The 25,118-nt window shown below is 34.9% G+C and overlaps 1 protein-coding gene across 1 annotated transcript in view; it reads right to left on the reverse strand.

The window, feature by feature from the left end:
* Window positions 1-25,118, reverse strand: part of Ccz1 (vacuolar fusion protein CCZ1) — a 173,409-nt gene that overhangs the window by 118,279 nt on the left and 30,012 nt on the right. Inside the window, exons 2-3 of the mRNA XM_090415643.1 lie at window positions 16,188-16,285; window positions 11,755-11,848 (exon numbers count right to left, since the gene is read on the reverse strand). Coding sequence (XP_090271769.1) covers window positions 11,755-11,848; window positions 16,188-16,285 — 192 coding nt within the window. The remainder of the gene's footprint in view (window positions 1-11,754; window positions 11,849-16,187; window positions 16,286-25,118) is intronic.

The following is a 25,118-nucleotide window of genomic DNA, read 5'->3' on the forward strand; positions in this document are numbered from 1 at the left end:
GAAGCCCTGATTGGTTCTCCGCATTCCTTTAAAGGCTATGTGGAGGTCTCCTCTCAGTTATATAGCTTTGATCCTTAAGCACCCCTAACTGGATGACTTAAATTATAAATATCACCAGGGATAAGATTGGTAAGGCTTAAAAACAATTTCAACTAAAAGGAAACAAAGGCTCCTATATCCAAAAAGTATTTTACATGGAGTACTTTCTATAAATACTTCTAATATAGTCAAACTGACTGTCATCCATATATAAATGTCATCCATATATTAAGTCCCTAAAGAGTGGAAGGAGGGCAAGATTGTGCCACTTCATAAAGGAGGTGATCGAACTCAAGCATCAAACTATAGGCCTATCTGTGTGTCGGGTGTTGTGGTTAAGTTGTTGGAGAAGCTTGTGAGAGCTAGAATCCAGAGTTGGGTTGACAACAATGGTATAATCTTTGATGGACAGCATGGATTTGCTAAAGGGAGGTCGTGTTTTAGTAATCTACTTACTTATTACAATAAAGTGACTGCTTCCTTGGACAGAGGAGAAGGATACACAGTAATATACTTGGATTTCGCAAAAGCTTTTGATAGAGTGCCTCATGATAAGTTGACAGTCAAACTAGAGCAGATGGGGTTGGATATTAGATTAGTGCATTGGATTGGAGACTGGCTATCTGATAGGTATCAACAAGTTGTGTATGGGGGTGCAATATCCAGGAAAAGGAAAGTCACTAGTGGAGTGCCTCAGGGATCTGTTTTAGGGCCATTACTATTTAACTTGTATATTAATGATATTGGCGAAGATTTGGATGGAGATATTCAGTTGTTTGCAGATGATGCAAAGTTGGGAAGAACCATAAAGAGTAGTGAAGATGTTGTGGCCTTGCAAGAAGACTTGAATAAATTGAGTGATTGGGCAAGCAAATGGGGGTGTGAGTTCAATGTTGCAAAATGTAAGGTTTTAAAATTTGGAAAACAAAGATGGGATGCAGAATTTATGCTTGGTAAGAATATATTGTTGGAAGTAGAGGAAATAAGAGATCTGGGAGTGATAGTGGATAAGGATCTAAAATTTAGGGGTCACATCGCCAAAATTGTGAAGACAACACAAAGACTTCTGGGAATGATGAGGAGGACACTGACGTGTAGAAGTAGGGAGATTCTTGTTCCATTGTATAAGGCTTTGATTAGGCCACACATGGACTATTGTGCCCAGATTTGGTCACCTGGTTTTCAGAAGGATAAGGAGATGTTGGAAAGGGTCCAAAGGCGACTGACTAAGGTAGTTTCTGACCTCTGGAATGTCGAGTATGAGGAAAGATTGAAAAGATGTAATTTGCAGAGACTAGTGGAGAGAAGGAAGAGGGGAGATATGATAGAGACCTACAAGTTGGTAAGGGGTTGCTATAGAATCAATGGTGGAGAAGTTCTACAGCGAATAGTGGGAGATCAGGGGAGAACCAGAGGTCATCCCTGGAAACTGTATAAAGAGGGTGTGAGTAGGGGAGTGAGAGGCAGGTTTTTTTCGTGCAGAGTTGTGAATGATTGGAATGCCTTGCCTGAGAGTGTGGTGTCTGCAAGGAGTTTGAATGTGTTTAAGACCCGGTATGATGAGATGTGTGTGAGATAAAAGGACCTCCTAGATGAGTCTTTGACTCCATGAGGTCTTGTTTAATAATAATAATAATAATAATAAATTTCAGCAACATCAACTACATTTTTTTTTTTTTTTAACCCTTATAACTGATTATCAATCATATAGCGCAATATATCTCAATTTACCTGGATTATGTTAGAATCAAACTCCCTTCTTTTAAAGCATTGTGTTTTCTTTCTTTCTTTAATTCCTACAATCAATTGCGAAATAACCATATCTGCAACAACGAAAACATTTCAGGAATTGCCTTTTTTCGGTATTGGTCCTACCTTTAATTTCTTGCTTGGTATATATTGACTGTGCTAAAAATAAGTCAGACATTTTAACAAGAAGATTTTGACTTTCTAAAATTGGCTGCTACCACTTTCAATTTTCTTCAGTAAGTAAATTCTTTAATTGGCCCATTTCACATGATTCAGAAGAAGTGTTTTACAAAAGGGATTTGCAGTGTTCACCAATCTACTTATTCTGATCTATTCCCTTTGCACCTGCATTTTTTCTTTTCTGATTCATCTACCTTACTAGCATTATAAAGTAATGCATTAATCCATACAATGCACTTGCTTAGAAGAAGAATGTTTCAAGATGTCTCTTAATCCAGTTTCCTTTTGACTACTTCAAAACATGAAGATTCTTGGCATGCCTTTTATAAGCTGATTCGTTTAAAATGTCTTTCAGACTGGATCTAAGGATTATCTGATCAAGACAGGATTGTTCTTCAGGTAATACATATAATCCATGATTGGTCTCTAATGACTATTAAATTATTTAAGGAATTCACAACGTATACTGGAATATTAATTAAAAGAAATTTAATAAATACTTCCTATATTTCGGGAATGTCACATTGCCATCTTCATGGGAACATATAAATATGGCAAGTGTACGCAGGTACTACAAAAAGCAAATGAAGATAAGAAACTACTTTTGTTCCTAAAGTCCTACTGGTGCCCCTAGCAGGCTATATATTGGGTTGTCTTGGCCGTTGGGCTGATGTTCTCATGATATAAGTCTCCCAAATTTGGGGCAGTCTCATGCACATAAATTTGTTGAGGTTTGGAACATTTTTTAGAGCTGAGGTTGATTCTATGAATAATCTTTCGTACTTGAACTTGCTGTGGTGTATTACTTTGGCTTTCTTCCAACGCATTCTGTGGCGAGTATCTAGAACATGGTCTGCAAGACCAGAGTGGCTATACTGGTGAAACCGGATGTAGTCCTTGTGTTCTGAAATCCTGATATTCGCTGCCCTGCCTGTTTGGCCAAAGTAGGACAATTTACAGCTGCAAGGGACCTGGTATACCCCCGGGTAGGTATAGGGGAAGTGGTTGGTCTTCGGTTGAGCAGATAAGGGATGCCAACTTTTTATATGGTCTGTAACAAGAAGTCAGGTCATATTTTTTAAGGAGTTTGGTTATTTTTTCAGAGGTACCCTGAATGTAGGGAATGGTGATACATTTAGTGTAATCTTTATTATGGGGAGAGTGGGAGTTTAGTTTACTGGTTTTTTTGGGGGGTTGTAGCCATTGGCTAAGAAAGTATTAAGGATGTGGTTTAGTTCAGTGGTTAGGGCATTGTCATCTAAACAGATTAATTTTGCCCTGTTATACAGTGTGTTAATAAATCCATATTGCTGTGGTGGGAGGGGGGGATTGCTGGTAAAATGGGTGGGTTTTCTATAAACAGAGAAAACCAAGTATCCATCAGGTTGGCGAGTGATTAGAGTGTCTAGGAATGGGAGGCTGTTGTTTTCCTCCTTTTCCAGGGTTAACAGAATTCTGGGGTGTTGGTTGGTTAAGTGTGTTAAGGAGTAAAGTGCATCTGAGCCATGTGGCCAAATAGTGAACACATCATTCACGTAACGAAGCCAAATAGTGGGTTTTTGTGGGGCAGAGTTTAAGGCTTTCTCTTCAAAAAAGTCTCCATAAAGAAGTTGGCCAAGGGTGTGGAAAGCGGTGAACCCATGGCTGTCACCTCTATCTGTTTGTAGAATTTTCCTTGCCAAACGAAATAGCCCGAGTTCATTGTGAACTGAAACAGGGCTGAGATATCAGGAGGAAATTTGACTTGTATGAGCTCTAAGGTTTCTTTGAGTGGGACATTTGTGAATAGAGAGGAGACGTCAAAACTGACCATTATGTCAGTGTGTTGGAGTGAGAGGTTTTCTATACTGGCTTTGAAGTGGGCTGAGTTTTTTTATGTGTGATGGTGTGTTGCCAGTATAGTGTGTGAGCGCTTTGGCTAAATGTTTGGCTAATTTATATGTGGGGGGAATCAATGCCATCCACTGTGGGAAGTAATGGTCTCTAGAGCAGAATTTTCAGACTATGTAAAAATAAATAAATAAATTTAAAAAAATATATAAAATTAATAAAAATTGAAAAAAAAAAAAAAAAAAAAATCCTCAGCCCGCCTACAGTGTGAAAATGTACTATAAGTTTATAATAACCTTTCATCTGTGGGAACCACATACACTAAAAAAAAATTATAACCTTTAAAATCAGATTCTATACTTCCTTGATGTATTGCTATATTTTCCATATATTTCAACTAACTTTACTTATCCTAGAATATTCAGTAAAGAATAATTCATTAAAGGTATTGTAATCAGCGTCCTAAATTTACAAGTTGGAAATTATTATAAAATTTAATTTTTTTATATAATGGTTTTAATTCACAATATAAGAAATATATTATTTATTTATTGAAATTTCACAGTTTTATATCCAGCATCTTCAAAGCAGAAACAGTGCATCACAGTACACAAGCAGCACAATTAGTTAAGTTTAAATCTGTGATAGCCAGCGCAAAAGACCTACAGTCCAGCTATGTGCTTTCTACTGTTGGATAAAGAGAGAGTTTAACAAGAATTAATTTGATCTTAAAATAACTATCTCCCAAATTTTGATAAGTTTATACAACAATACTTGTTGAGGTTAGAGGAGGGTTTGAAAGATGCTGCAAGATTCCAGAAATATTATCTGACTTATGACATCTGTGTACCACTTCCATTTTCTTCCATCTGATCCTGTATGAAGGAATGGTCTGTTAGTCCTGATTTGCCATAATAATGGTGCCGTATGTATTTATTGTTCTCTGAGTCAACAGATCTTCCATGAGAGTTTGTCCTTAGGTGAACAGATGAGTGTTACCAATTTAATATATATATACAGTTTAAATGTGGTGTAGTGTTTATATGAATTAAGCACTCCAGATATCTTTTCAGATGTGCCCTTAATGTGTGGGATAGTAAAATTTTGTTGCAGTCTTGTGTATTAGGAAAGGTGGGGAGGGATCTAAGGGGCATTTAGTACTTTATCTATTTTCTGGGGATTATAGTTCACTGGCTAAAAAAAAAAAAAAAAGTGTGGCAAGGGTAGGCAAGTTCAATGGTAAGAGCAATTTCATTACAACAGATAACTGTGGGTGGGTGTTAATGTTGACTATATTGATGATGTGTTTCTCTTTGGCCACATGGTACAAACACATTAGATAGATTTTGTGTATTTAAAAAGCTAACACCCTAAAAATCCACTTCACAATGGAAAAGGAATTTAATAACAGTCTGCCCTTCCAGATATGCTAGTCACACATACATATGCTTCATTATCCTTTTCTATTTATAGAAAACTTACACATGCCAGAAGATTTGTTTGCACAAACAATCACAGCATGACAGTTTGTACAAACAATATTTTTTATTATTATTTTATGTGATCTATGCTACAGGTTGCAAGATCTATAGCATATGAATGGCACGTGTGGACAAAAGAGTAAGAAGAAAAGGAGGAAGCTGTTGACATTCTTTTTGTATAGCTGAAGGTTGTATTTTTTGGAAAAGCAGAGTGAAGGAGACTGTGCCAAAGAACAGAGAAGTAGATGGAATAAGAGGAAAGAGAGAAATTGGTTCCGTAAGTTTCGAGCTGGAGTGTAAATAGTATTGGTTAGTAGCAGTTCTTATAATTTTAGAGAAAACTGGCCAATCCAGCAGAGCAATGTCTGTGAAAGTCTGTAGAATCAAGGATTGAACTGTATCTGTAGATTAGAGGGAGAGATCATTTAATCAACCAAATTGCTGTCATCGAGAGGGCATGAAGTATTTGCATTCAATAATCGCAGATTTTTGACTACCCTATTTGTTATAACCCAGGTAGGTTAATATTCAGTATAGGCTGAGTGGTTAGAGAAAAAGATGTCGCCAGATTAATGAAAGCGGGGTGCTTAAGGAACATAGCTGTATAACTGAGAGGAGACCTCCACATAGCATTTAAAGGAATGCGGAGAACCGACCAGGGCTTCTGACCTAATGTCCAATCCTCACCCAACAGGGTGCACCACGAGAAGGTATCTACTTGGATACTGAACGAACGAGGATGGGCTGGCAATTTGGGATTTAGCCGACCAAATTGTATTCTAAATAAAAAATGATAGTACAACATGACAAAATTTCATGCCGGCTGCGGCTTCACCTGGTTAAACAAGGCCCCCCGTTGTTTTCGCCAGGGAACCAGGGCAAACAGCCAAAAGTCGGCTACTGGGACAAATCTGAAATCTGAAAACAAGCCCCAACTCAACATCACCAGAGTTAAAGATCGGTACTATCAACATAAAAAGCCTGAATGGCAAAGAAATGGAGCTAGCTGAGGAATTAGATAAGTACCAGATCGACATAATATGGGTGACTGAAACAAAAAAGACAAAAACTGGTGAGATCTTTCTGAGCAATAAATACAAAATGTTATATTCAGGCAATGACAATCAAGGAAAAGAAGGAGTAGCCATAGTATTCAACACAAAAATACGAGGCTAATCTTCTTGAATGGCAGTCAGTCTCAAGTAAAATAATTTGGGTTCTACTAAGGTAGAAGTGGAAGAATTTTTTTGAGGCTCTAGAGAAAGCTACTGACACAATGAAAAAGGAAAAGTTGGTCCTTGTTGGGGATCTAAATAGCAGAGTAGGAAGTGATTGTCAGACATATAAAAATGTTTTGGGAAAATTTGGAGAAAAGAGCAAAGCTAATAATAATGGCAAATACCTGTTGGATTTCTGCTCAGGACATGGACTGGTTATTACTAACACCATGTTCCAACATAAAAATGTGCACAAATTCACATGGAGAGAAGAAGCAAGGAATAAGAAAAGTCTCATTAACGATGTTATTGTTGATAGTGATGTTTTCTCCCTGGTGCAGGACACCAGAGTGTACAGAGGATTTGAAATTGGAAGCGATCACTATTTAGTCTTGAGTAGGATAAAACTGAATTTCGTATTGAAAAGAATAAGATGTAAGAAAGTTTTAAAGTGAATAAAAGTTAAGTAGCTCTCAGATGTGAACTGTAGACTAAAATACACAAAGATTATTGAAGAAAAAATGAAAGAGTTTGGGAACAGGAATCAAACCTTGGAGATTCAGTGGCAAACTCTGAAGAAAACATTGATCGATTCTGCCTGAGAGACATGTGGTGAGGTTGTCTGCAAGGATAGAAAAATCAGAACTCCCTGGTGGACACAGGAAGTTAAAGAGGCAGTGAAGGAAAAGAAGAAAGCATATCAAAAGTTCCTGTCAAATAAGTCAGCTTGTGCTCTTAGAGAATATAGAGACAAATGCAAGAATGCTAAACACTGTGTAAAACTAGCTAAACGAAAGTCACGGGAGGACTTTGGCAAGAATATAGAAGATAAATATCAAGAAGGTGGGAAAATATTCTGGAGGTTGTTGAAGAAGCTTAGGAATGGAGGAAAGAGTGCTGTAAAAGGAGTTAGAGATGATAAAGGTGACATGAAAACAGGAGAAAAAGATATCCTTGAAGTATCGAGTAATTACTTTGAAAAACTGCTAAATGAAACAAGCAGTGATAACAGCACAGTGGTAAAAAAAACACTACCCAGGCATGCAGTCAGGAATACATATCCATACTTGAAGTAGAAAAAGCCATCAAAGGCTTGAAATGTGGAAAGGCAGCAGGAGTAGATGATAATCGACCAGAAATGCTGAAGTATGGTGGTATAACAGTCTTACAGTGGCTGCACTGCATAGTTCAGAAAGCCTGGACAGAGGGACAAATTCCCAATGATTGGAGTAGAGCTCTCATAGTACCCATATATAAAAAGGGAAATAAAACTGAATGTGAGAATTACAGAGGTATTTCCCTACTGAGTGTTCCTGGCAAGATCTATGCAAGTATACTTGAGAAACGGTTGAGAAGAATTGTGGAAGAAAAGCTTGGTGAAGAACAAGCTGGATTCAGGGCAAATAGAGGCTATCAGGATCAGATCTTCACTTTACGACAAATAGTCGAGAAAGCATGGGAATATAACAAATATCTGTATTTAAGTTTTGTCGATTTGGAAAAGGCATACGACAAGGTGCCAAGAGAGAAGCTATTCAATATGCTGCAGTTATATGGTGTGAATGGGGCATTATATCAAGCAATACTTAGTCTTTATTTGAGTTGTAAGTCAGCAGTTAGAATTGAAGGAAGTACAGGAAGATGGTTTAATGTTAAATCTGGTGTGAGACAAGGATGTACATTATCCCCTCTGTTATTCATTATCTATATGGATCACATTATGAGGGAAAGTGGTATTAAACATGATATCAAAATTGGAGATGTTAACGTCAGCTCTTTGCTTTATGCAGATGATGTTATACTTCTAAATAAATCCGCTACATGTCTGCAAGATTCTCTGACTAAATTGAATAGCTGTTGTAATAGATATGGTATGAAGGTCAGCAATAAAAAGACAAAGCCAATGAAAATAGGCAGAATCATTGAAAATGTCAACTGTGTTGTGAATGGAGAACCTGTGGAACAAGTGAAACATTTCAGCTACTTAGGCACAATTTTACTGAAGATGGTAAATTAAATATAGAAATAGACAACAGAATCAGCAAAGCTGGTATGGTGGGAAGTCAATTGAATAAATTCATATGGAATAAGAGAGAAATTAGTCAGAATACTAAATTAGCTATACAAGACAGTGTTCAAACCAGTTTTAACTTATGGATCTGAGAGCTGGGTCAGAAGTAAAACACTTGACCAAAGACTAGAGACCGCAGATATGAGAGTCCTGAGAAAGATTAGAGGCGTGAACAGATGGCATCAATGGCAATATCATATTAAAAACGAGAATATTAGGAAAGAACTTGACATTGTCAGCATCCAGGAATGCATTAGCAGAGCTAATCTCAGGTGGTATGGTCACTTAAACAGAATGGGCGAAGAAAGATTAGCAAAACAAGTGTTCTCTGCCAGGTTGGCAGCAAAACGACCCAGAGGAAGACCAAGATATAGGTGGATTAATACAGTACAAAGTGCCTTAGACGATAGAAATATAAGATCTGATAATGTTGGAGCCTTGACAAATAACAGACTTATTTGGAGGAAAATTGTAGATAGGAAGTTAGTAATGATGTAATTTTTTTCATGTAATACTATCATATCCTGTACGCCCCTTGAGGATACATGGCAGGAATATGATGATGATGATTAACGAAAGCATTTTTTTCTCTACATTCTTTGGGAAAAGCAGAGTGAAGGAGAATGTGCCAATGAACAGAGAAGTAGATGGAATAAGAAGACAGAAATTGGTTCAGTGAGTTTCAAGCTGGAGTGTAAATAGTGTTGGTTAGCAACAGTTGTTCTTATGATTTTAGAGGAAAGTAGAGAAATTATACTGGCCAATTCAGCAGAGCACTGTCTGTGAAAGTACATGTAGAATCAAGGATTGAACTGAATCTGTGGATTAGAGGGAGAGATCATTAATCAACCAAATTGCTGTCTTTGAATGGGCATGAAGTATTTGCATTCAATAATTACAGATTTTTGACTACCCTATTTGTTATAACCCAGGTAGGTTAATATTCAGTGTAGGCTGAATGGTTAGGGAAAAAGATTTGTCTCCTGGTTAATGAAAGCATTTTTTTCTCTATGGGCAAATAGCATGGTGAGAGTGAGAAAATCCAGAGTTCAGAAAAGACAGTTGTGTTATACATAATATTAACAATTTTTATACGTAATACATATCTCAAACATCTTACAAAGTTTGAAAAGCTCAATCAGAACAGTAAGCAAAATTAAGGAGTTCATAATTTAACTACAAAAATAATTTCATTATCTAACGTAATCTGTTTCATAAAACACAGCAAGTTAATTCCTTGTCAATTCAAACATGACAAGATATTATGGAGAATATACCTTTACAACATAATTCATTACTTACTGAATGAACCTTAAGTTACTGATTACGTACGACAACAAAACTTTGGTACATTTCACAATACAGTGTTTCCTTATTTAACCTGATGTTACACCATTCTTCGATGTTTTTATGTTTTCACTATCTCTTTTCTTTTTACACAAAGAAATAATGTCTTACCTTCAAAGTACCTTGAAGGTAAGACATTATTAACTAACTTTTAATTATATATTTATAAGCATTAACTAACTCTTAAGTTTACAGTTAGTTTAATGGGAGAGGGAAATGGCTTTTTTACTGGCTGAAGTGTGTTCATTGCATTAAAAAGCATCATCTTTGCAATCACTGGGATAAAGCTGCTGTTAGTATTTAAAATGAAGGAAAGTTGTCTTCCTGCTGAGATGATCTTCATAGACTCTCCTAGCTTATCGACTGTGAAGAAATTTTCAAACCACAATTTATAGAACTTTCACCTAAGGTACAGAAATAATAATATTCTTAAACACAGTTCTTCAAGCCTCCACAGCTCAGTCAGTATAGACTAAATCCTTTGGTTGGAAAGACCTGGTTTGAATCCCATCTAGGATGCAGAGCCTTAATCAAGGTGATTGCCAGTCTCATATGGAAGTGGCAGGATTTATCCTCCTCGAAACTGATTTTTCATCCACAGAAAAGGCAAAATGGCCAGAAGAACACACACAATTTACATTCATAGCAGGCAATGCAGATAGGATTATAAGAAATATCATGTTTCTAAGAAGTTACTTGGCTAAACTAACATGAAATGGATGGATGGATAACAACATAGTTCTTCCTTCCAAATAAATTCTTTCCACTAAGGTTTCATGCTTCCACCTTCCTTCTGTTTACTCATCTTTTCCCCTCTTTGCCTTTTTTGGCACACACTCTCTCAGAATGCCTTCAGGATTCATCGTCAGTACTCTCTCCTGGGCACGTTCATAGCAATTCTTCTGGAACTCCTCCATACTAACTTCCAAGAGCCTAAGATTCCTCTCTTCTTTTTTTCTTTCAATTTGAGTAGGTCACATGCCACTTTTGAAGTCACAAAGCTGCACCATTGGTATTTGTGTTCTTGGATATGACAATATGACCAACCGTTGAACATCTGTTTCTGCTTACATCATATTCTCTATTTTTCTAACCTTTTATAATCCTGTTTTCGTAAGATTTCAGACACATGAAATAATTCAAAACTAATAAGACTGAATTCTTACATTTCTTTATGATTTCTGTCCTTTAATATGTTCTGATAGCTAGTTATAAAATTAAGAACCCTAATGTTATATTTTCAACTCTCACTATAGCAAACTTACTTCCCATGACAAACTATCAAAAAGTCATGGCTGAGCTCCATAACAATGCTATGTTAAAACAAACGAATTTACTACTATAACAAACTATTCCTTCGATACTGCAAGTTTGCCAAAGTGAGAGATGACTTTAGCATGAGGCTCTCAACTTTTGATATTTAAAATAATTGAGATTAAAATGCCACCCTATATAACAGATAAAAAGAAAGATTTACACTCTGAAAATATAATTTAAATTACATTTTGGTCTTGATGCATAGAATTATGCAACAAGCAATGCAAAGTGTAAATCTGAAAAGATGCTTCAAAAGAAACTTAAATAAGCAAACATCTGTATAGTAGTTCATTCTAGAACTGGCTGTTGTTAACAAGGAGAGATAAATGTGCTTTTATCTCTAAGTACAAATAAGTGAGGTACTACTGATAATTTGTGAAATTATGCTATCAAAGTTCTTAGAAATAATCAATTAAACATCTCAAATTTGAGTGATAAATGTTAAAGTGTTAAATAAAGTGAATTTCTTAGAGTAAAATTATCTAGGAACACAATTTTAGCATAAATGCCAACCAAAAATTACCATAACAATCCAGAAGTTAGTTTCTGGTTGAAAAAGCAGCTGTCGTGTCTTCTGAGTATGCACAGCTTCACATGAATTACTGGGATTAAATGACCTAAAAAAAAAGAATACCAACACTTTTACACATTCAATTTTTGCTTTTAAATCAAAAAGTTTATGCTAATATGGAGATGGTGAACAGTCTTATCTAAGTGTTTTTATTCTCAATACATGCATCTGAGTCAGAATCTGTACTGTCTTGAATCAGAATCTAAGTCAGTAGCATCACAGACAGTTGATTGATATAAAGTGATTCTGTATGGTGATACTGAACAAATATGAGACTGGTTCAGCTATTTTCCAATTACAAGTGAGTATGCCAAGACTGACATGCTATTTTGCAATTTCACTTAACATGTACATTCTCAAAAGGGGCTATCCCTGAAAGTTGTATAAAAAAAAGGATGTGAGCAAAGGAGTGAGGACCTTTTTACCGGGAGGGTAGTGAGTGAGTGGATTCTGTTGCCATAAGGTGCTATGAATCTGAGGAGCAAATGAGTTAAGATATATCACAAATATATTTATTATTATTTTTATTTATTTTATTTTTTTTAAAATAACGAAACCTGTGGTGAGATCATAATTAAAAGAAACACTTATTAACCACAGTGAAAATTATTTACTTGTAAATATTTCATCCTAAGTATCTTAGGACATCATCAGTACAGTAGTTTAAACAATAATAGGAATAACATACAGTTAGGGTGCATGATTACAATAGAATCTCATTAAACGTGCGTAACGTGTTACAGAAGTAAAAAAAAATAAAAAATAAAATAAAAAATAAAAATAAAAAACGAATAATAATTATTTTACACAATTTTCTATGACAATTTCCCATACTTTGGGAATAGTAAGAATGTCATTGCGGTTTAAATTTGGTCTGTGTAGTAGGGCTTCAGAACTTTCTTTATATAAACGTTCATGTTTATATAAAGATCTATGTAAAAGCTTAGACTTTTCCCAATGGATCCAATGGCTTGGATTTTCAATTCCGTGTTGAGAGAGGCCAGATTTCTGTGGTTTAAAAAGACGAATATGGTCTTGATGTTCCGAGATGCGTTTCTGAACAGACCTACCTGTCAGTCCAAAGTAAGACAATTTGCATGAGCATGGAATCTCATAAACGCCAGGCAACATCAAAGGTGAGAGTTTGTCCTTAGGAGAAGGTAAGAAGTTGTAAATTTGGTTGATAGGTTTGTAAGCAGTAGCAAAATTGTATTTCTTCATAATTTTAGAAAGACGTTCTAAAATTATGAAGATGAAGAAGGTTAATTTTATCTAGAAACAGTCTGGGATCATCCCAAACATGAATTACAACTGTTTCTAGATAAAATTAACCTTGTTTATCATTGCATCAACTTTACGTCAGAAAAAGAATCTCCAGAGGGTATCTCCTTTTTGGATTTACACATTCAAAGAAAAGAAGATGGTTCCATCGTGACGTCTATCTTTCGCAAGCCTACATTCTCAGGTCGCTACAATTCTTCCGCTCATCATCCATCTCAGAAATCTGGCATTATTAAATCACTAGTTTCCAGAGCACACAAATTCTGCTCCTCTGAAGAATCTCTAAACCAAGAATTAGAAGTAATCAAAAATACAGTCATCCTAAATGGATATAATCCTAGAACAACCCAAAAAATCATCAGTCACTTTCCCATACATCAAACCAGACAAGAAGAAGTTCATAGGATTCCCATACCTTACATCAAAGGCATCTCCGAACGTCTTTCTAAAATTATGAAGAAATACAATTTTGCCATTACTTACAAACCTATCAACCAAATTTACAACTTCTTACCTTCTCCTAAGGACAAACTCTAACCTTTGATGTTGCCTGGCATTTATGAGATTCCATGCTCATGTAAATTATCTTACTTTGGACAGACAGGTAGGTCTGTTCAGAAATGCATCTCGGAACATCAAGACCACATTCGTCTTTTTAAACCGCAGAAATCTGGCCTCTCTCAACATGGAATTAAAAATCCAGCCATAGGATCCATTGGGAAAAGTCTAAAACTTTTACATAGATCTTTATATAAAGAAAGTTCTGAAGCCCTACTACACAGACCAAATTTAAACCGCAATGACGTTCTTACTATTCCCAAAGTATGGGAAATTGTCATACAAAATTATGTAAAATAATTATCATTAGTTAACTTCTGTAACACGTTACGCACGTTTAATGAGATTCTATTGTAATCATGTGCCCTAACTGTATGTTATTCCTATTATTGTTTAAACTACTGTACTGATGATGTCCTAAGATACTTAGGATGAAATATTTACAAGTAAATAATTTTCACTGTGGTTAATACATGTGTTTCGTTTAATTATATGTATTATTAGTTGAATAAGTCTACTGATTTCATGCATGTCTGCTAACCTGTGTTAAACATGGAATGAAAAGTAACTTTTAGAATATTAAAACTTAAAAATAATACTATGTATTTTTAGTCACTGTTTGGTTACTGATAGCAATTGTTAGTGCATGAGTGACATTTAGACTGATGCAGTAAAGTGATATTTGGTTTCTTGCATTATGGTTTATATGTGCTCTCTTTGCAATGGTGACTATCGTTATTTAACTTTATGATGACATTGATGTGTGTTGGCTTGGTTGGCCAAATAGTCACCATCCTACTCTAACAGACTGCGCATTTGAATTCCACTATGAGCATGAATGTTTATGAATGCATTTAGGAGGATAATTTTGCTGCCCGGTGTAATATCTGAAATCCCATGTTTGGTCTCCAGAACAGTTTCCTAGAAATATAAAAAAAATCTATAAAAAATAGGTGAGATTTACATTTAAAAAAAAAATAAAAATGCAATGGTAGGTAAAAGACTCAAATATACCATCAACACAAAGGGAATCCCATCTTCTGTCCATGCATGGCCTAACAGCTTTTCCTGTATACTGCCATGCTGATTCCCCCAGGAAGTCTGGAAAAGAAAGTGGCAGGAAGCTTCCTGATTCAGTTACTATTTGGTCTGATCCTAGTACTATCTAGCAGCTAGCCTGCAGACTGTTTTACTATTATACCCTAGAATGAGAGAGAGAGAGAATCTGGATCCTTCCAGTTTATGTGGGATGCCCTTGAAGGGTTTCACTTGCACTGCATATGAGAAAGGAGGGCAGAAACTAGAGATTTTGTTCTGGAAACTATAAACATGGCAGCAGGCCAAGAATAGAGTGGTGTTTGTTTAAAAAATTGTTATTCCCACTCCAAAAAAAATGGTTTTTAAACTATGTAACCATGGAAGGGCTGAGAATCAGGTAATCTAGCATCTTTGCTCTAGAGCCTAAGCAGAGAATATCTGCAAGCCCAAGCATCCAAATAAAACAAGATAAGCAGCAGTCTCACACTGGATGATGGATACTGCTCATCACTATAAGATTTAAACCTTAATTAGCTCTTTGATTAGATCTATGGAGAAACTGGAGGAAGATGGCTGGAGTGTTATGTGATAAGAGGGTGCCGATCAATCTGAAAGGCAAAATTTATAGGACAGTAGTGAGGCCAGCTATGACATATGCTATAGAAACTGTGGCCCTGAGGAAAAATAACATTAGCAGGATGGAAGTAGCAGAGATGAGAATGCTTAGGTGGATGTGCGGTGTGACCAGAAAGGATCATCTGAGAAATGACTATGTCAGGGGAACAGTGAAAGTTACGAACTTAGGAGCGAAAATACAGGAGGCAAGGTTGAGATGGTTTGGTCATGTGATGAGGAGAGAGGACGAATATGTGGGAAGAAGGGTCATGCAGATGGATGTGCAAGGAAGGCGGAAGCGTGGGCGGCCAAAGAAGAGATGGAGAGAGCTGGTAGAAGAGGACTTGAAGATGAAGAACTTGGATGTGGTGACAGCCCAAGACAGGAAGGTGTGGAGGAGACTCATAATAAACAGTGACCCCACTTAAGTGGGAGAAGCTGCAGAAGAAGAAGAAGATTAGATCTATGGAGTTCAAATATGTTGTTTAAACTTCAGTGATCTCTCAATTATCAAATCAGACATGCAACTAACAATTCTTAGTTTAACAATCCATGAAAGGATTCACATATCATCTGACTCCTACAATACCAGTATGCAAACTATGCACTCCCCCTATATCCCTCAGTTAACTGACTAGCAAATCTATTCCCCATAGTGATCACATAATTAAGAGTAGTACTGTGTTACAAAATACGTGTGAAAGTAGTAAACAAGCAACAAATAACATTTTTTTAAAAAAACATTCCTGACCAAAAGAAAATAACTTATTAAAAATTTATGGAATAAAATGCATAAAACATTTTCTACTTTTAAACATATTAATCCATATATTTTACCACAAATTAGCTATATATAAAGTAACAATACAATAGTTTGGTGTAGTTAAACTTACTGTGTGAATTTAATTAATGCCTCACACAGGCCTACATTTTTTATTCTGGTATCCAGATCTGCTTGTTCTGGGAAATAATATAATATCTTCTCTTGTTCCTATAAAGAAATCAATAAAAAGAAATCAATCAATTTAGCTATACAAAAGAATACACACAACACACACCTCACTGCTCATGTTTTAATTTAATGGGAAAAACAGATGTCTGGGAATAATAAATTTATTATCCCTATAATTCATGTGTCATTAAACTAAAACCTGAGTGATAATCAGAATCATGTATCCACACCAGATTATTTACACACACACACAGTAATCTCTCAATTATGACTACAAATAACTCAACTGACCTTCGAATGGTTAGCATGCCAAATGTTCTTGTACAGTACCATACCAGATTGATTTCTAACTGCAGCTAGATGACTGATATGGATGTAAATGAACTAGTGAAAATTGAGGAATGAATTTACTTGCACAAGAAATTTTATTCTATAGAACTTCCCAGTGTTTTTTTTTTTTCATGATTATGTTCAATGTATATTGCCAATTGGCTCAAAAGATGAAACGAGTTAAAAAGCATGATTAGATTAAATCAACTTCAATGAATGAAATAACATCACATAACATGAAGATAACAGAACTGCAATTTAAAAAAAAAAAAAAAGTAAAATTATCTATTTGCTAACTGTGTTGCAAGTTCAGAAAAACAATTTCTCAAGGTTGTAATAACCAACAACCACCATTTCCAATTAATATGCAATAAAATCCTACAAAGTAAAATAAAATACAATATAATATAAAAACCTACAAAGTAAAAACTTTCAAAATGGGAAAAATGCTACAATAAAAATGATGGAACTTAACAGCTTAACTATATATTGAGAGAGAGATCTTGAACATGAAAGATAGAATTCCACAAAATTTCTCCCTGAGGAGAGGAAGTTCTATAACTGTCCATAGCTTCTTACATATTGTTCCTAAACCCATTGTTGGATTCTGATTATGTAGAAATTAGATTTGTTATTTGATTCAGAATCCAACATGATTTTCTGTCACAAGGGCTAAATTTGTAAATATTATTTAATGTAAATAACATAAATTATAATTTGATATCATATAACTACCTTAATTATATCAAATATTTAATTGTTTAATCAAAGGAATGTGTTAATGATAATAAGATTCTGTGTTAAATATTATTAAGCTATTTTATTTATTGTTATGTCAATATTATAAGAAATTATATTTGCAATTTAACTACGCATTTATTGAAAAGCAAATATTCTAATTATTCCTAGTTTGTGGAAGCTTAACGTTATGTAATAACTCAATGTAGTAGTATAGCCTAATGGAACATTAGCGAGAATGTTTACGTTTATCCGTTGTCATAGAGACGCGTGAAATAAACGAGCGCGAGTGGAAGAGAGCGTGGACTAAAGAGAGAGGAGAAAAGATATACGAAGTAAGGGAGTCGGAACGGAATTTTGGAAGTAAAAGGTAGCAAGGGGATAAACTAGAGAAGTAGAAGTAAATAAAAGGTTCTTAAGGGTAGGAGTTAAGTGGATAATTTTTATAAGTGAGCATGGAAGAAACGAATTTTATAGTTAGCTGAAAGTGAAATCAGCAGTAATTATAGAAAGGAAATTAATGCTACAATCGGGTAAAATAAGTAGCTGGACGTTTAAGGAAGAATTCTGAATGAACCCAGCTATTCTAGAATTGTGGCTTATTTCCGATTTGCCCTAAAGGAACCTCACAGCGTTTTAATTAATTTATGAGTGGTAACAACGATAGTTGAAGTACCCTATAATTGAAGTCTAGAATTCTGAAGTGCGTTTGATAGTGCTTTAAGTATAACTGTGGATAAGTCTTGTTGATGTGTTTTTTTTAAGTAAGATAAATAAATTCCAAAAGTTTGCTCACAACATAAATGATGTACTAGGAACTAATTCCGGTAAGGTTTATCATAGTGTATTGTTTCAATGCTTGAAGAATTGTGTGTTAATTACGCTATGCTTAAACGCTACTTTAACTGTGGAAATGCTTCGTGAATGAGAGTTGGAGATAAGAATTGTTTGAAAGATATTTTCAGCTATTAGTGCTTGTGATATTTTGAACTTATAGCATGACTGAGAATTGTGTGAAAACTGACTAGATTGGATGTTCCATTATATTAATTTAAGTGTAGAAACTTTGTAACCCAGAAGCTGAGAAAGTACATGTGAAGGCTTGGAAGATTGTGCTATTGAGATTATCTAAACTTAATGTTTGACTTATTTCTAGTATATAGAAATTAGAAGTAAAATATATGTATGTGTTATATGACCTATATTAAATGTTTCATTTGTTAATCTAACTATTGTATTTGCCTGAACTTCTTTTTACTGCACCGTTCACAAAATAAATACTTCGGCCTGAATGAATGAAAAGACTGCTAACTAACTTTGAATTGATCGTACTATTTCATATAGACTTATCTAAGGATAGAGTGGCGCAGTATAATAGAAATTTCTCTACCCTTGGATTAGTGATCAATTTACAATTAGTTGTGTTTATTTTGGTGAAAGTGACTTGTAACAAGATGGCGGATTCGAACACACCATGAGAATAGAACGTCACGACAAATATTTATCGTGACGTGTGTTCGAATCCGCCATCTTGTTACAAGTCAGATTCAATTCGATTAGATTCGATTAATATCCTCAATCTCCAGAAGTATCTCCAATGCTTGTGTATGATGTAGTGTGGCATTATCACCCATAAAAATGAATTCTTCACCTACAGCACCATGGAACAATCAAATGTGATGTTGAAGGACTCTGTTGCAATATCATTCACCAGTCACAGTCACTTTTTCCAGCACTTGTAGCTTGGTTCATCCATTAAGCATAATGCCTTCCCACACCATAACCTCAGCACCACCACCATATCTATCCCTTTCAAGAACATTCTTGCAATGGTAAGCAATAACCACTATCATGACTGATCAGGTATCATCTAGAATCAGACGAAAGACTAAAACGACTCATCTGTAAAGAGTACATTAACCCAATAGTGTCTTGTCCAATTTTTATGAATACAACACTGCAAAATGTGCTCTACAATGAGCTGTCAATAAAGGGATGACTACAGACCTTTGGATGTGTGTAGGCCTACTTGTCACAGTTTGTTGAGATATTCATGTACCTGTGCTTGAATGGAGCCGACTTGCAAACTGACCTGCTGTGGTGTGTCAATTACATTTTGCTGTTATAACCAAAAATCTGTCTTCATGCTTCATGGTAGAACAAGAATGACCTTTTAGCAAGCATCTTGAATGCATTCTATTAGTTTGAAACACTGCTCAGAGCCTGGACACAATGCTATGTGAGATTCCAAACTCTGGCAATATCAATAATTCTCATTTTCATTCTGCATACAGACTAATCAGATGAATATAAGATGAATACAAGCAATTAACAGACAAAAATACTATTTGTAGGTGCGAGACTGCATAAGTGTATGATAAATTATGTAGCCTATTAGGGCTGGTAAATGTATGTAGGTGGTACAGCAACTGTGGCAAATCCTTCAACCCCTAGAAAGTGTCATGTAATAAGAATCTTGCAGGATTTCTATAGCATCTTTATTATCATTCTCCCTAGTTCAGCATCAATGGCAAACAACTGGGGCCCCCACCCATCACTTTATTATCACTGCTGTACAACCTGAACATCAGCAGCAGTAGCCTAAGGACAAAGCCCTGTGGCTCACCATTGGTCACTTGCCTTTGCTTTTGATTCAACTATACCATATACTACTCTGATATCTGTCCATTAGCCCATCTTATGTTGAAAATTCATTCGCTTGGTTAAACTATAAATTAAAGATGCCAAGAAATTATACTTTTGGTTTCATTCTTTGTAAGTAAACAAAGTTTGCACGTGAAGTAATTTCATGAGTGGGCTACTTGTATATAGAGGGCTGATGACTTCACATTAATAGCCTTAGTATTCCATAATGCAATGTACATATCTAACATATATAATGCTATGGGAAGGACCAGTTTTGATCTTTACTGAAGTAAAAAAGTAAAAGGGCATCATAGGCCTAGAGTAATTAGTATAGGGGGGGTGCAAGAGAGCCTGATAGTATTAGGAGAAAGATAGATAGTATGAGAGAGAGAGAAAAAGACCTCAGCTCTTTTATATCATCATATAGCCAAAGGCTATCAGTTTTCCTTTTTTACCAGTCTCATGCAGATGAACAATAAAAAGACTAATTGAAACTAAAGAGCAAAGATGCCTGATACTCAGGTTGTTAGCCTTATCCAAGTTAACCACCTTGAGTTAGCCTTCTCTAACTAGGATTGCTCTCCAGTCATCCCTGCAATTGACCATGAGACCACATTGAGCTAATAGGATCGAACCATTTAAAAAACTTCTCAAGTAAAAATAAACAGAATTTTATCCCCTCCCAGTGAATATTGCACAATGTAGATGGTCTACACCAGTGCTTCCCAAACTACTGGCCCCTTTATAAAAATTAAAATATTTCACGGCCTCCCTCGAAATAAAATCGTAATTGAGACATATATTATTATAATATTTATTGTATTTATATTTAATACTAATTTATATCCAAAAACATATGCAGCGAATATTGCAAAAATCAAATGCAAATATTAAATTTTTAGCATCTTACATACATATTTGACATGGCACATTATCTCAGATTTTTATATAGATATATTGTTATTGTACATTTGCATATTGTACACAAGCACATGAAACGTCAGACGATTAGTAATAAAGAAAGAATCAAAAACATAAAAGAAGTTTAATAATAATTTAATGTGATGGATGTGTTTCAATACTGCTACACGAAAAGTCAATATCAGGTGAAATATTTGAAATGGCTATTCTTAGATTTCTTTCCAATTTTTCCATTGATAAGCAGGACCTATGTTTATTTTTAATTATCAATAACGATGAAAATGCTGTTTCACAAAGGTACGTAGATGCAAAAGGAATTAACATATTTAAGGCTGCGTTTGCTAATGAAGGACATTCTTTTTTTGTCGAATCCAAAATTCGGATAAATCACTGTTAAGAAATTCTGATTCGAGGGTTGAATCTGCTCTCACATCAATTAGTTCTTCTTGGGATGACCATGGAAGATGGCTAAATTGTAGAGAAGGAGCAAATGGTGTTCTTATCCAATCATATTCTTTATCTTCATTCAAATTAGGAAAATATTTTTCGAAAAAAAACCATAGCATTTGTGAGGTGGATAATTATTATTCTTTTATTTTCTGCTGATAGTAAAATATTATTTTCTTTAACATATTTATGAAGAGAAGTAAACATTTCCATTTTCTTATCCTTAAAACTTTTTAACCACGCAAAAACTTTACTTTGAAATGCTTGCAATTTAATGTTTAGTGTTAATATATTGGTGCTTTTTCTTTGCAGAGAAAGATTCAATTCATTACCTTTTTCGAAAAAATCTGACAGATAAGAAATGAAACACAATCAATTTTGATCACAAAAATGAGATGCTAACATGGAATTCTTATCAAGAAGAAAAATTCGTAATTCATCTTTCAATATTAAAACTCATTTCAGAACTTTTCTGCGGGACGATGTTACTTCTGTGTGATATAAAAGAGTGTCGTAATTGGAATCCATCTCTTGGAATAAAATACGAAACAGTCTTGTATTAGTAGCATTACTTTTTATATAATTAACTACAGTAGAAACTTCTGATAACACTTTACTCAGCAATTCTTCCATTTGTCGAAATACTAAGTTTTCTCTATGGATAAGGCAATGAACATGTCTTGCATTCGGATAAACTTTTTTACTTCTGCTACAAACCCTGAAATTCTCTCCGTCATGGCTGCGGCACCATCAGTGCAAATTCCGATGCACTTTTGCCAATCAAGTTCATATTCTTTACAAAAATTATTCACTTTTTCAAATATATCTTTTCCTTTGGTTGTACTGGAAATATTTCTGCAAAACAGTAGATCTTCATGAATTTGAAAATTATAGAGATATCTAACAAAAACCATTAAATTAGTGTCCTTTGTATTATCTGTAGATTCATCAAGTTGAATGGCAAAGGCATTACTTTGTTTGATTCCTGAAATTAATGTAGACATGATATTATCGGCAATGCAATCTATTCTTCTTTTAATTCTGTTATTAGACACAGTAATTTTTTTTTAAAGTTCTGATATTTTGGAACCATAGATAGTTTCGCAAATTTTTATTGCTGCTAATAAGACGAGGTCTTCACCAACTGTATGAGGTTTCTTTGTTTTTGCAATTAACAAAGCAATTTCGAGATACTTTTACTAATTTGTCATTCAGTTTAACATACTTTGAAAAACATTTAGTTTGTCGTTTTAATTTTTCAGCCTTTCTTTGAAAAAACTCAATTGTCTTACTCTTACATTCCCCATGAACAGTATCTAAATGGTGACAAAGTTTTCCGGGTCGCATGCAATCATTTGATAACTGTTTACAGCAGATTATACACATGGGTTTGTTTGGATTATTATATGATGGTACAAACCCATATTTCAAATAAGAAGGATCATATTTTCGAATTTTTTCATGCGACATTTTTTGCCTCTTACCGTTTGGTGCTGAAGACGACGCGGACTGCTCTGGTAAAATATGAAATCCTTTTTTTTTGAGTCTGTTTCTGCTTCTGATTGTTTGCTGGATTTTTTTTTAACAGCCACTTATCCATCTCAGTGTTAAATTTTTAACGGAGAATAGATCAAATAATAGCACCACTTACCAATACTGGCACACCACAGACTAACAACATGAAATTAGTGAATATTACCTGAATAAGGGAATCCCCAGACCAGGAACATTTTTCTCTTTTGTGACTTTTCTCCCTTTACGGTAATTAAGCCTAACGCGAAACAGACAGCAAAGGCAGGTTATTAAAACGTGCATATGATTCGTGCAGTATTAACAAAAGATCGTGCGACCGAAAGATAAAAGCATAGCTGACAATTGAGTTGAAATGCTAATTCTCTTCAATTAGCATTTCAACCGAATTCCATATGTGAAACTGCCATAACATTCACTATATATATATATTTCTTAGTTTTAACACGTTTACAAATTTTAACATGTTCGGTTGAATTTTATTGCTGCCTTGCGAAATCGAACTCGCACACATCTAATTAATAACAATAGTTTTTAGTTAGACACTATGTTTTTCAGTGCAACATATGGTTTTGCTTGAGTCTATATATACAGCATAGTTTCTGTATGAGGGGACATGTGATTCATTAATTAGTGTCGTTTTTATCTTAGTTGTCTCTAATTGCATTATTTGTTGAGAAATATATTAGCAGACTGCTCATACCTTAATCACTACATAATAAAAGTACTTGTTTTTCTTGCCTCTGTAGTATAGTGATGGGAGGAGTGTTGTTTACCCCTGCAAGCAAGTTACTATTGCCCCACGTGAACTTGTTTAAGCTCTTTTTCATGTGTGAAGTATATGCGAAACTTTTATTGGTAACAGAAAACTAGCTCGGATGACAGTGATAATAAAAAACGAGTTTCGATATGTATATAAAGTCAATATCAACAGTCGCTTGATTATGAACGCGTGATGAAAGGGACGGGAAGATTTGGAGCTTCCCCGGAGAGCATTCAAAGTAAATACAAGTAACCACTGCTTTGAAATGAAACTTATATGAATAAGCATATATTTAGTAATATTCATTAAGTGCTGAAATAGCAGGAAGTAAAGTTTGTGAACCAACCCCAATGTGTGAATTTTTCCATTAAAATATAAAAAATAACAAAAAAAATAAAATAAATAATAAAAGTTAAATACGTTTCTTTTAAGATAAGAAAAATCTACTTAGTCTTAAAACATTTTAAATTTGTTTTCATTATTTCACAGCCTCCCCTCAACAAAACTTACGGCCCCCCCAAGGGGGCTGCAGCCCACAGTTTGGGAAGCACTGGTCTACACCACCTAGTCAAAAATTTGATATCTCCTAGAATGCTTCTTTATAAATACAAAAATCATCTGATTGAACAATAAAACTTCCAAGGACAGAGCCCTGTGGCATACCATTGGTCATCTGTCTTCGCTTCTGATTAAACTCCGCCATATACTAGTCTGATATCTGTCCATAAGCTTAAATCCTCCATGCTTCCACAATGCAATATTATAAAGCATTTGTATGTCAATATTATAAAGCATGCTTCCACAATGCAATATTATAAAAGCACATGGATTAGAAAACATGGTTTTCTAATCCATGTTTCTTTTTAACCATCCATAAATGGTATTTTAATTCAATAATTATAAAAATCAAAATTCTCTTCCCATTGCTGATGGGTACTGCATAAAAAAGAACCTGTTCTGTTGTAAGTAATGGAATGCCAACACATTACATAATCTGTTCCAAATACGCAAGGCAAGAGGGCAGCTGTAGAATGCATGTTCTACTGTTTCCAATCGGTAACAGATGTCACAGATTGCATCTCCAATGTTACAGTACCTCCAATTGATGGTATTGACTGGAAGGTGGCCATATGCGATTCTTCAAGAAAGATCCCACTATTAGGGTATCCTTGAAACTTCGATAAGTTACAAAACAAACTGCTGTTGTCAGTATCCAATTGTGAAGTTCATGGCAGTTAAAGATTTCTTTATACCAAATTTTACTTTTTTTTAATGGAAAGAATGTCAATGTCAGAATTTGTAGCAATCTTAGAGTTAAGATTGCTACAAACCACAGAATGTTGTAGTATTCAAGAACAATCTCAGCTTTTGGACCTTTATAATCATTTACTCCAAACAGGGGAAGATGAAAACCCAGGTAGTACCAGAGAAGGTCTGCACATATGTGATATTGGTCTGCAACATTTTATGGATTTTTGAAACCGTATTGCTTAAATA

The sequence above is a fragment of the Typopeltis vanoorti genome, chromosome 3 (assembly GCF_054136105.1).
Source record: "Typopeltis vanoorti isolate ZY-2024b chromosome 3, IOZ_Tvanoo_1.0, whole genome shotgun sequence".
Lineage (NCBI taxonomy): Eukaryota > Metazoa > Arthropoda > Arachnida > Uropygi > Thelyphonidae > Typopeltis > Typopeltis vanoorti.